The 12,222-nt window shown below is 36.6% G+C and overlaps 2 protein-coding genes across 2 annotated transcripts in view; one reads left to right on the top strand and one right to left on the bottom strand.

Annotated features, from left to right (window-relative positions):
* The window catches only part of LOC116165628 (neuronal PAS domain-containing protein 4), a 38,783-nt gene extending 33,223 nt beyond the window's left edge, over positions 1-5,560 (top strand). Inside the window, exons 5-7 of the mRNA XM_031480223.1 lie at positions 52-236; positions 376-482; positions 534-5,560. Coding sequence (XP_031336083.1) covers positions 52-236; positions 376-482; positions 534-1,471 — 1,230 coding nt within the window. The 3' untranslated portion in view covers positions 1,472-5,560. The remainder of the gene's footprint in view (positions 1-51; positions 237-375; positions 483-533) is intronic.
* LOC116165629 (spermatogenesis-defective protein 39 homolog) lies at positions 5,559-11,154 on the bottom strand. The gene is made up of 9 exons (XM_031480224.1): positions 11,003-11,154; positions 10,813-10,957; positions 10,589-10,761; positions 8,284-8,420; positions 8,206-8,230; positions 8,021-8,162; positions 7,740-7,966; positions 5,747-6,028; positions 5,559-5,702 (listed from the first exon to the last, which is right to left on the bottom strand). Exons 1-9 carry the CDS (start codon positions 11,072-11,074, stop codon positions 5,682-5,684), a joined length of 1,224 nt encoding a protein of 407 aa, XP_031336084.1. The 5' UTR covers positions 11,075-11,154; the 3' UTR covers positions 5,559-5,681.
* Positions 11,155-12,222: the final 1,068 nt, after the last annotated feature.

Raw genomic sequence — 12,222 nt, 5'->3', positions numbered from 1 at the left:
ATGGTCCTTATTTGAATACCAAAGCGCCACTGTTTTATGCTTATCTTGCAGGTGGTGTTGGTACAGGGCCGGTACTTGTCCTTCTTGCCATTATGCAGTCGCAACGAGCCCGTATTCTTGGCCACCTGCACCCCCGTGGCGATGCCGGAGACTCGGGAATGCGTGGTGCAAGGCGCCACCAACGTCTTCACGTCGATCCACTCTATGGACATGCGTTTCATCCACATTGACAATAAGTGAGTATGCAGCTTTTGTTCTTCCTCGCAATAAATCAACGACCGCGCTCGTGATAGCCGGGCGGTCCAGGTCACCGGGTCGCGAGAGCCGCAGTGACATTGTTTACTATAAATTTTCATTGTTATAATTTTGTTCCAGTGGCGAATTCTACTTAGGCTTCCCCCTCAGCGACCTTCAAGGAGTATCCTGGTACAGGCTGTTGCATTGGGACTGTACTAGGGAAGCGCAAACCAAGCATAGGCTCAGTAAGTGTAATTTATTCATCTTTCCTGTTTATTTCATGGATGTTTGTTTAGTAACGCAATCTGAACAAGAACGGTCTTGTATCCTGTTAGCTCAATTTCAACGACGGTCCGGTGAATGGTTGTGGATGCATTGCGTCTTGCAAGTTAAAGAAAGTTCCGAAAGTAACCAACAGCCTGTCATAGTGTGCACTAATCAAGTACTAAGTGATTCGGAAGCGTCCGTTATGCGAAATAACAGTTGGCTTTACCATTACTATTCGGTACAAAATAAATTACAGTACGGGCTAGCATACGACGTAGCGCCCACAACTAGGTTATTATATTATCCTGAGCATCCTCAACCGGAATTCACAAGCAGTCACGAACCCACTGGATACGCTCATCTTTCTGCAATGCCCGGTAGCCTACAACCTCACGTTACACAGCACAGCTCTTCTTCACATCCACACCACAATCAACACCATCATCAGCATCGACGAGCAGATCCGGAACCAGTGGATTATTCATACAGCAAAAGAAAACCCAAAGATCTTCAAAATCTTGAGTTAGATGTTGCCAATATAAATACTACCGAAGTTGACAGTGGAAGTGGAAGTTTACTTGTGATAACCCATTCAACGGAACGTCCGAGGACTCTCTTAAAAATTGACCCTAGTGACCTTATCGAACACTGGAATCCAAGTCCTCCATGGTCCGACACCCTTCAAAAAGTCCCCGACCTATGCCACCAAGAACTTAGCCCGTATATAGGAAGCGCCCCTCCCACGCCTACCACAACTCCTAGCACGCATTCAGGAAACGCGTTCCCTTTCGACTGGATGCCAGAGCAATCTGTTCCGAGCATGACGATTGTAGCGACGTCGATAGAGGATTCGGACGGTCAAAATTACTGGCCGAGTGAACATCGCCTATTCCCCTTACAACCTCCGCCTAAACGTAATCATCCACCTCCGAGAGGATCCGAAGCAACGGATCGTGATACCCCTTAGCGCTGTGATTAAATACCTAACTTAATTGTATAATCTAAGTGCAATACTATAGGGGCTCTTATTTATTTGAAATCAAAGATACTGGGTTAATTTAAAAGTAGCTACCAATGATTCCTATTATGTGTTCAAGTCGTGGCCAATTTAAATAGTTTTAGCAATAATGGTTCCTGATCATGGTAAGTATTCTATTATGTTTAAATGCTTTATTGTTAATATGGGCCAGAATTTACAATGTGTAAAATATTCCTAATAGTGTACTATCGCATGATGCTCTATGCTATTCCAAATCCTTATAGTGGAATGCAACCAAGCATACTTTTCTGAGTCATTTCTTTCAAATTCTAATGAGAAACGCTTTACTATGACACATGATTATTTTTGGACAGAAGTAGATAGCTGCACTGAGAGATTGTACACTGACGAAAAAATGTTGGAATGCGCCTGGGCTTTTCTAGGCTGAGCTGTGCAAAGGTTTGGGTTATAAAGCCTTAAAATAATTTTAAATCCAAAGACTTCAAGCTGCTTCTAAAAAAAGACATCTATACAAAATTTTGGAGTTTATTTCCTTGGATTTTTACCGTTTTAAGTTTTTATAATTTTATAGCTGCTAAGGAAATACCAGGAAATCCACCGACGGGTGCGTTAGTGAGTCATAGGATAACAGGAACTCATTTCAAAATCACAATTAGGATGGGTTGTAAATCAAAATTTCAAAAACAACAGGGAAATTTGGGGAGTAGCTTAACCAGGATAATTTCGTTACGTATTTGTTTAAAGGATTTCATTTCCAGTTCTACGCATAGCACTTCAATTACTTTCAAAAGGGCTTACTTTTTTAAAAGAGCTTGGTTCTGAAATTTTACCTGATAATTTACAATTTTTTTTTCAAAGACTTTTGAAATGAAATTCTATGGTTTTGTCAAAACACATTAATCTTCTAAAAATGTAATATTTGTTATCTGTAAATTTAGGTATCTCAACGTCATATTGGAATAGGAATTTCCAACCCCCCAGTTTATTTGAAAAAGAAACTCCTACATTGGGAGATTATGAAAAAAGTTTGCACTTGAGTAAAGCTATGAAAATTGGCACATATGCTCCGTTTACCCTTCCCCTTATATAGTTCCGACGGGACACCGCGCTTATTTACCCCTAGAACCACCGTTACGTACATACAACATGTTGATTACTAATGACTAGACCATTTTGTTGTTTTCTTTCTACGCTAAGCTCCGGTTATGAAAACACGTGTAGAATATTTGGGGTCCATCACTGGGGCACAGGTGAGTAGGGGTTGCCTATCCATTCAGCCGCTAACTAGCCGATTTCTATATTTCTTTGATTTTTTAGCTCCAAACTTGAATAATTAGCCACACTGTAATTAAATCAGATAACATTTTTGTGGCACTGACGGGGGTAGGTATAATCTGAGCCCTTTCAGTGCGGGTTGCCTACTCCTTTGAGTACTGCTAAGCAGCTACGTAATTTACGGTTTATATGACGAGCTTCTCGCCATGCGCAAAACGGGTAAATAATGCTTAACTGGTAATTAGGGGGGATTAACTCCAGGAGTTATTAATAATATATAATTTATTCCCCATAAAACAAAATCAAAACTCTACAAATAACACAAATGAAAACAGGGAAAGGGACTGCATTCAGTGCCGAGAGACCCTATTAAGCCCTGACTCCACTTTTGCGCATGGAGAGAGGGGATGTGTGGCTAATTATTCTAGTTTGGAGCTAAAACACTGAAACAACCAAACAAATATAGAAATCGGCTAGTTAGCGCCTGAATTGATATCCCCAGTGGTCAACCCGAAATATTCTAAACGTGTTTTCACAACCATGGAGCTTAGTAGAGTCGGCAAAAATGGTCCAATCATTAGCAACCAACATTTGGGCACGCAACTCCTCCTAACGGGTGTTCCAGCAGCAAACGAGCCTGGCGCCACGTCGAAACCATAATATGTACCAGTTTTCCACTAGCTACTCAAAAGTGTGAATCACACAAACAAAATTGGGTTTTTTGGATATGCTTGAAGAACAAGGCAAGATAAGTTAACAAGAAGAAAGACAAAGTAAGTATAAAACAAAGCAGCAGCAAACTGAAGTGAGGGTAAAGACACATAACTTCCGATTACAATTTGGAAAAATGCCCTGCTTTTTTGCTACTGTCCAACCTCTTGATAAACATATTACAATTTTGTTTATTAATTTGTACCTATGTTTTTCCGCAAAACTAACGTCTAAACCACCATACACCAACAGAAAATAATCTCCAATACTTTGGGTGCGATACCTGTATCATCTGAAATAATCATGCTCTTCCAGAAAAATTATGCACTAGTTTCCTTGGAAAGACGAGAAAAAAGGCAGGTCCCGACAAAATATCAAGTAGGTAATATTAAAAATTCATATGATTTATGATGATCTGTGTCCAAGATAATGGATGTCTATCATGGGGGTCTCCGACCCCATAGAAGATACGACGATGGCGAAATTAGAGAAAAGATGCGCCATTAAAGAAACCCAGAAAATTCCGATTACTTTTTTGTGCCGTACGTCATTGTAATCGTAATAAAAGATGCTACTCAATACCGTGTGTACTTTTTTTTACGAGCCATATACAAAAAATTAAATTGATGACGAGTCTCCGACACGAAACTTTGTATTGAAAATATTTCAACGGTGTCTTGTAGAGCTCAAAAAGTGACATTGAAAAAGAGTGTTTTTTTTAAATTTTTTTGTATCTGTTCAAATAACGTTTGAAAAAAATCGGCATATTTCGGTTTTTGTGGCCTATCTTCGGAAGTAATCGGAATTTTCTAGTTTTCTTTAAATAATGATAATAACTGTTTAATTGCGCAACGTTTTTCTCTAATTTGACCATCATCATATTTTGTATAGCTTCATAGATCCCTATAATAGACATTCTTATCTTGGACACAATGTACAGATATGTGTGATATTTAACGAATCCGAATCCTTCAAGCATTTTCCGCAAGAGAAATGCACCTATTGCCAAGTCTGCCTATTTGGACTGCTACTAAAATACGTAGGCACTATAATTCCCCACCACTTTTACTTTTTCGGAGGGTTTTTTCAATTCATAAATAAATAAATAAATAAAATTTTCATCAGTAGCAGTCGCAGACCATAAGGGCATTTTCTATTTGGAAACTTCAAAAAAAGGAAAGAGTTGGCTAACATTTCCCTCTGCTCGACCTAAACTTCTTTCTACCAATCACCAAAAAATTAGCTTTCGCTGCATGGATTTATAGTGTCTACTGGATTTTTTTGTATTACAAGCCAGGAAAGTATTTTTTCTTAAATTTTTCATCAGAGGTGTACTAGTGTAAAAAAGGGCAAAACAGTCAATTCGTAGATAACCTTCCTTGCTAACAAGTGTAAAGCACACAAAATAAACATACCTAGCAAATTAATGGTACAGTCAGGACAATAAATATACACGAATATTCCATGCCCATTCTGCATGCACCAAATTTACTTGCATGTGTCATAGTAAAGTATCAACCATTGATGTTAAGGTAACTCAATCAACTTCATTGCAGTACCTATTTCATATTAAAATATGCAATCCCTTGCTACTTTATTAAGAAAGATACCTACTAAACATTTTGGCCAGTTATCCAATCCCTTACTAAGTCCACACTTAAACATGTAAAATTTGTCTCTAACATTTGTGCAATTCTTAATTGTCAATTTGTGGAAAGTTAGTACACAATATACTAATACGTTATTTACAAGAGTAAATGTGATGTAATTTTACAATGAAATTACAATCGGAAGTATTACAAACTAAGAGGGCAGTTTAAATAATAGGATTCCTTAATTTATTAATAAATACTTTAAGAGATTTGCTAATTAGCTAATAGTAGTATATTTTTCCAATGTTTGATTGTACCTATACCTTGAAAAAAACTGTTGTATATTAGATTTAAAAAAGAAGATGAAATGAAAACCCCAAACTACAACAATGAAAGAGAACATTGTTAGTGATTCTTTAAAATTAGATGTGTAGATGTACATACATGGGTTTTATTTGTTGAGTTAATTTATTGAATGAAAACACAAACTGAAAAATATATTTTATAAATAATGTTTTAAACATACAAATATGTAAATTTATCAGTATTATACATTCCTATTAAATAGTTAAATAAGTCGATGATTTTCTTCTTCAGAACTAATTTTTCCATCTTTTATCCTAAAAAAACATTAAGCAAATGCAAAATTCACTAGTAAACCTACCGAATTTAGCATTCTCTCGGCGTAAGTATAGTGTTCCGAATCTCTGGAAATTTCCTGCATGTAAGACAGCAGTGCCAACCTATCTCGTTGTGATACATAATAATTTATAACAAACTGGTGGCACAACAGCTTCTTTGCCAATGATGTACTGAGTTCCGTATCCGGAATGCAAGGTAAAAATTCTTCCAATACTGAGGTAGGAGCGTTGTGTTTGTGTAAAACCGTCATAAAGAGTTGAGGATTAATCACAGATTTTATAACGACTCTTTTCGTTAGCCAAATCTGTAACAATTTCAGTAAGAGTCGCTATTGAAAATTGTGCATAATAACAACTTTGTACGTATAGAAAAGAGAGAGTGCATCTTCTTACAGAGATAAAGACAGCCTTATATTCATTCAAATTGAAGAATTTTGCTGGTGCAAGAGGAGCTAAGAGGAGAATTGGACAAAGAAGATGGAGTTTGCCTAAGCCAAAAACTTTGAAAAATGGAAAGTTGAGAAAATTTCAATGCTCCCACACCATTACCTCGTAAACTATTGATCCTATCAAAAAACGCATAGGTTCCTTGATTTTCATGTAGAACAATGTGTCTGAAATAAAATTTGAAAATAAAAAAACCAAGGTTAATGTGACACGTTGTTTGTTTGTCCTCCCTTTCAACGCCTAAAACTTACATTCTGCAGTTTTAAGAAGGGGTGTACCGGATGTGGCCTCATATGTCTAAAAGCGGAACTGAAATAGGTGCTCCTGATGATGAAATCAATGACCTACCACTAGATGTAGCACATATAGATAGACAATGTTATAATAATTTAGGTGACCAGCAGAATACGTTCCAATAACAGGAAAATGTACAAATGCACCCTGCAAAAAATCATGGCAACTCTGCAAACTGACTTTTTGAAAATACAGTTTTTGCATTTTTGCAATTTTGGAATTCCTTTATCTTGGGAACCATTGAACTAACATTACTTTGGTGATATCAAAAAACCGAAAAAAGTGTGACGATTTTGGGGTTTCGTGTTATTAATTTCAATATATTAACAAAATGCTTTAAAGAAATAGAACCAAGAGTGTTCTTACTCGACCAGCTGCCTATGCGCCAGTGGTCTTCATTTTGTTAGTTCCTCCATGCGAAAACGATACCTGCCTGAAGACATGTTTTAATAAAAGTATGGTGAATGTTATGATGGCTACCAACTGGTTCTGCTTTTTTAAGGGCCAATACTTTCGATTACTCGATTACTTGTTGGTTAATCTTAATTCCTATTAATATCATGGGTAACAATTGTTAGACCAACTAGTGATTAGACTAATCAGTTCATGACAGCATGGGCCCTAAGACGCCTTACCGGAGGAGTGGTTTTGGCTCGGCAGTTGGGTGTCCACCTAAAGAGACTTTTCATTGGTATAAATCCCCAAGGATAGATGGAATATTTCCTCCAACGGGAAATTAGCATCGTCCATCCTAAATCTAAGTAGGATGAAGAGAAATCTTGTGCCAAAGATGATCACAGGCCACTGTCGGTTGAACAAACACCTGCACAGAATGGGACTGACTGACAGACCGTTATGCAGGGGTTGTGGTGAAGAAGAAACACCACAGTACCACAGTATATCCACTGTGACGTCATTTGTCATACACAAAGACAAGGGAACGCCTACTTGGAAACGAGAAAATTACCCAAGAGAAAGTAACAAAGATTCGCCCTATCAAAATTCTGGACTTGGTTAAAGATACAGGCATTCTTGAAGGGTAGACAATACCGGGTAGCACAATAGACCAAAAGGTCAAAGTGCAGGAACTGACTGGGACTACCCCTAGTACAATAATAACAATAATAAAACGCCTTAACGTTCAAGTTATACAGGGTGATAATTTATAGCTCTAGCTGACAGAAATGATTAGATTAGGGTTAGTGTCAATTACTGCCAAGAAATTATCAATTTAAAAGACTGCCTTCCCATACGTTTGACACCGACAGTACTTACTGGTTTAATAAACAAATGCTTTAACCTTTCCCACATCTCAAATGTACATAAAGCATTTATGACAATCCACTCATATTGAAAATCATTTAAATGACGCTGCGCTCTAAAATCTATTATTTGTTTCGCACAATTGCTGCCGTCCGACTTCGTTTCCCATTGTGATTTGCACAAAAATGCCAACTCCTCAGTAAGAGTATGACAAGACAGTTTATTTTCAATTTGCCAACCTGAAAGAGGCGTGTCAACTACCCTCCCTCAAGCAGTGCTTAATGTTTACTCACCTATGAAATTTTTATACTCTGTAAACATTGCCCGTTGCTCGGAACTCATCATTTTTGAGTAATCTAGAAAGAACTTGAGTAACTTTATCTGCACTTTGTCTTTGGACATGTCTTTCTCCAACCCCGTGCCGTACACATAAACCTACAACTAACCTTTTGAAGTCTTAACGATGGGAGGTACTTACAAGATCACAAGTATTCCCGCTGCATCTACAATAACAACTAATTAACGACAAAATTTAATCAACGTGCTCAAACCACACATGACAAGATTCGCTAGCTCTTGCTCTAGTAATTCCTCCATTAAGTAGTTGGAGTAATGCCGATAGGCAACCTTCCGTTTTGTAATATGGTTGTACAATTCTGTTGCTTCCAGTGTCTTCTTCAAAAACAAAAGGACCTACAAGGGCAATCTTGCGTAAAATTTATTTTGTCGTCTGAGGTCAAGGGAAAACCACTCACTCCATTTTCACCCTTATATTAGTACCCTAATAACCGTGCAGTTCAAGACAAATTTTAGTAAAAGTTCCGTTTATTTAGTCAATCAAGATTGTGAAAACTGACTCAAAATTTTGAATTTTGCATGTAACCCACTCTAGGTCGACAGTTTTAAGCGGAGTCAAGAATTATTACCTTTCATTTAGGTGCTAAGTAAAATTTTACCTGAAACTGCACTGTACAGTCTTTTTTAATGGAGATGTTTCTTAGCTCATCATGAGATAAACGCGTACTGTAGAACTTGCTGAACGTGCAGGTTTTGAATTGAGTATGAGGACCAAAAAACCGTTCGGGATTGGTGGTACAAAAGACACTAACCAATAAAAAATTTAGACATCGCCATTTTGAAAATAAATCGCCATTTGTGAACGTACGAATTTACTCGGTAATTAAATTTCGGAGTTGGAAAAGTTAATAAATTGAATCTCTCAACAAGCGAGCAGAGATCGCAAGCAGCTTCGTTAAAAATTCTTTGGGGGTGAAGTTTAGTTGAGCGCTACAATTATATTTTTCGAACAAGGGCAGTTCAGGAAAAGTTAACTTGCGTGGAAAATTTTCCGTGGAATTATTAACCGGAAATGTTGCCTTCTAATATACACAAATGATAAACCAAAGAGGAAATTTAACATTTTTAAGTGTTGCAAACCTACATAAAGAGACTTCCTTTGAATACGAAAGTAAATGTGCTGATCGAACGGGTTCATCATTACGTGTTTAAGAAAAATTGCGTCGGATTCATAGTGTACTAAGTAAATCACTTCTTAGTTCTTACGTATACCCAAAGTATTATTCACACATGATACTATTACTCAGTTCTTCAGGATTGGAACTTAGATCAGTTTTAACTGTTTTCTAATCCTTTTTTTTTGCGTGATTCTCTCTCTAACTTTGAAAGTATGCTATTTTCTTACCAGCTTGCCAAAAAATAAAGCATATTATTATTATTATTATTATCGTATTTTTGTGCAACTGTTTGCTGAGGATTTTTTCCCTATGACAGTAAACTGTAACAAAATTCAGTCAACTGAATGCACGTACATCACGTTCTCAGAACTTATTTCCACTTACAAGTAAAAAGACTAACACCGAAGCCCATTGTAATCAAGAAAAAATCCCACTTGAAGTAAGAAGAATCAACGGGTTTCCAAATGCCATATACAAGAAGACTTGTAGTTCAAGGTTAGTTCTGCTATTGTAAGTTGTCAAAGTCAGTACTGAATACCTTGAAGAACAGAAGAACTAATGTAAAAAAGGAATTTTTAGAAAATCTAACGTAAAGCTTTGATATCAACAATAATTTATAAATTTGAGGTCCCATTGAATTTAGTTTGGATTTAGAATTAAATTTTTTTATTATTCCACAATTTCAATACGACAATTTGCCAAATTCAAAGGTTCATTTTCTCACTAATTTCATCTGGTAAAAAATATAGTTATATGACCATTTGGTGTTTGCTTTTGTTGACAAGTGGAAGAGTTTTAGAATGGTTGTAGATCAATTGCAGTAGGTAAGCAAAACTCCCAAAAAAGGTAAAAATTGTGTAGATTCGGCTAGCTGAAGGCGGATAACAATTCATTTAATTTTTTGGAAAGAAATTAATTTTAGTTCAGATTCGCATCACTGTGCATTAATGGGTTAATTAAAGGATTGCTCGCGAATCTTGTAAACAAAATCAAACAAAGAAACAAAGATATTTAATGCACAAAAGTGCAACCCTAGCATAGCAATTGATTGATATTGTAGACCCTGTAAACAAAATCAAAGAAAGAAACAAAAATATTTGATGCACCACAAAAGTGCAACCGTAACAATTGATGGTTGCTGTTTCAGAGCAAGTAGTCTTGAAAAATTCCTAGCTTTAAGACAACGAGGGGTTACACTTCCATAATCAGTTAAATGATGACCTGTGGACCGTGTAACAAAATCAATTAACACATTTGATACTTCACAAAAGTTGCAACCCTCACACTTGATGATGGCAATGAGTGGTTTCCCCGGACTGTGCAAACTTAAAATTGTAACAGGGGAACTCTCGTGACTGGGTATTTAAGTTAATACGAACTACCTACAGCTAATATTATGTTTCCATCTTCACTGGCGATTGCTTCATCTAATAAGTCTAGTTTCTGAGATAATGAACGATACACAGACAACGAATAAGGCATCCCCAGAAACATCTTGATGACTGTCTCTTGAACTGAAGGTGTAGGAGTTTGGTATGTAATTCGTACATCATTCAACACTTAAAAAGACAAAGTTCGAAAATTAAAAATTTTGTACCACAACTACGAACCTGCCTCTAAATTTCTTCTTGACAATAATGATTCGATGGGGAGTAAACTTTGTGCACTTGCACTTTCAAAATCATAGTTTACAATGGAGCCTAGATTATCACTCGATTTGGAATCACTAATATAGCTCCGTGAAGAGATAATTTCCTGCAACGTTAATTAAATTTCCTAGTGTAATGCAGGAGTACTTACAAAATCGTCATCGAAATTAAAACTTGTTCTAGACGTGGTATTCCAAAATTCATCACTTGATTTCCAAGCCATTTGTTAATTTACAAATGTGAAAGGTGCATTCATTAAAAATTGAGGTTAGAGAACAACAACACTAGCATCTGTGGTAAGATTTTGCATAGAACACACTGATTTTCTGTTCTATGAATACAGGGGCGAATCTATGTCAAATTAATAATAAAATACAGGACCGTAGCCAGGTGGCCCCACGTAGAACTTGGTATTGCCCTCTCTGGAAACTATAGTTAATGGCCCCTTTGGAAAATACGAAATCTAGTATACTGAGCAGGCTATTACACACAAATTACAATTACACTCTGTGCACAAAATGACAATGAATTTTTAAAAACTTTTTCGAAACAGGGAGGGGCTATCTACACTTAAATAGTGCTTTGGGCATCCTGTAACCAAAATCAAACACGAAATCAAAGAAAATCGATATACTAAAAAATTGTAGGACTCTCGATAGACAGATTCTTATGCCATAAGTTTTCTTTAAACAAATTATAATTTATAAAACCGAAAGGATCTTTACTTTTATATGCACCCTAAGGGTGGTCCCTCTAAACAATATCAAACAAGAAAACGATGATGAAAACTACAACAATTACAGCCCTCACAATAAACAGTTTTCTCTATTTTTATCGGTTTTCAATGTAGGCTACCATCACTAATAAGTAAGAAAGAAGTCATCGATTTCAACATTTTCGTCGCAGTATGTTGTATCTTACATAGCACGTGCAGCAGCTTAGAGATTAGTAAGCAAACTCTAAGTTTATCTTCATTATGAAATTTGGGGGTTCAACTCAACTTAAGAATATTTTCCAAAGCTCAAAACGAACACACGCTGTTAAACGCGAAATACTTATTTGCGTTACACACTGCCAATGCCAAGCGTTTCATTTGCTCTCTACTTCGATTTGTAGTTCACGTCGGGTAATACAACACATACTTTAAGCATATTTGTACCCCAGCTCCCAAAATCCATACAGTATATGCCTGGGCCTGGGGTACATTTGTAGGTAGGTATGTGGTATTATGGAAGATAATCTGTTAGATTGACCAAAAAGAAATAAAATAACACATTGTTCCAAGTTTTATACACCCCTGGAATCAGGCATTGATCGATTCAAATGCCCCTGATGGATTACCATAAATTAGCATCCATTGTAAAAATTAAA

This window comes from Photinus pyralis, unplaced genomic scaffold (genome assembly GCF_008802855.1).
Source record: "Photinus pyralis isolate 1611_PpyrPB1 unplaced genomic scaffold, Ppyr1.3 Ppyr1.4_LG3a, whole genome shotgun sequence".
NCBI classification, from domain to species: domain Eukaryota; kingdom Metazoa; phylum Arthropoda; class Insecta; order Coleoptera; family Lampyridae; genus Photinus; species Photinus pyralis.
This window is presented reverse-complemented; position numbering and strand designations above follow the sequence as displayed.

Bases quoted from the DNA above. Each gene is read 5' to 3' on its own strand.
- LOC116165629 (XM_031480224.1), bottom strand. From the start codon at position 11,074: ATGGCTTGGAAATCAAGTGATGAATTTTGGAATACCACGTCTAGAACA. The intron at 10,958-11,002 runs GTAAGTACTCCT...TTAACGTTGCAG, and splicing joins TTAATTTCGATGACGATTTT to GAAATTATCTCTTCACGGAG. The intron at 8,421-10,588 runs GTAGGTAGTTCG...TTGCCCTTGTAG, and splicing joins ATGGAAACATAATATTAGCT to GTCCTTTTGTTTTTGAAGAA.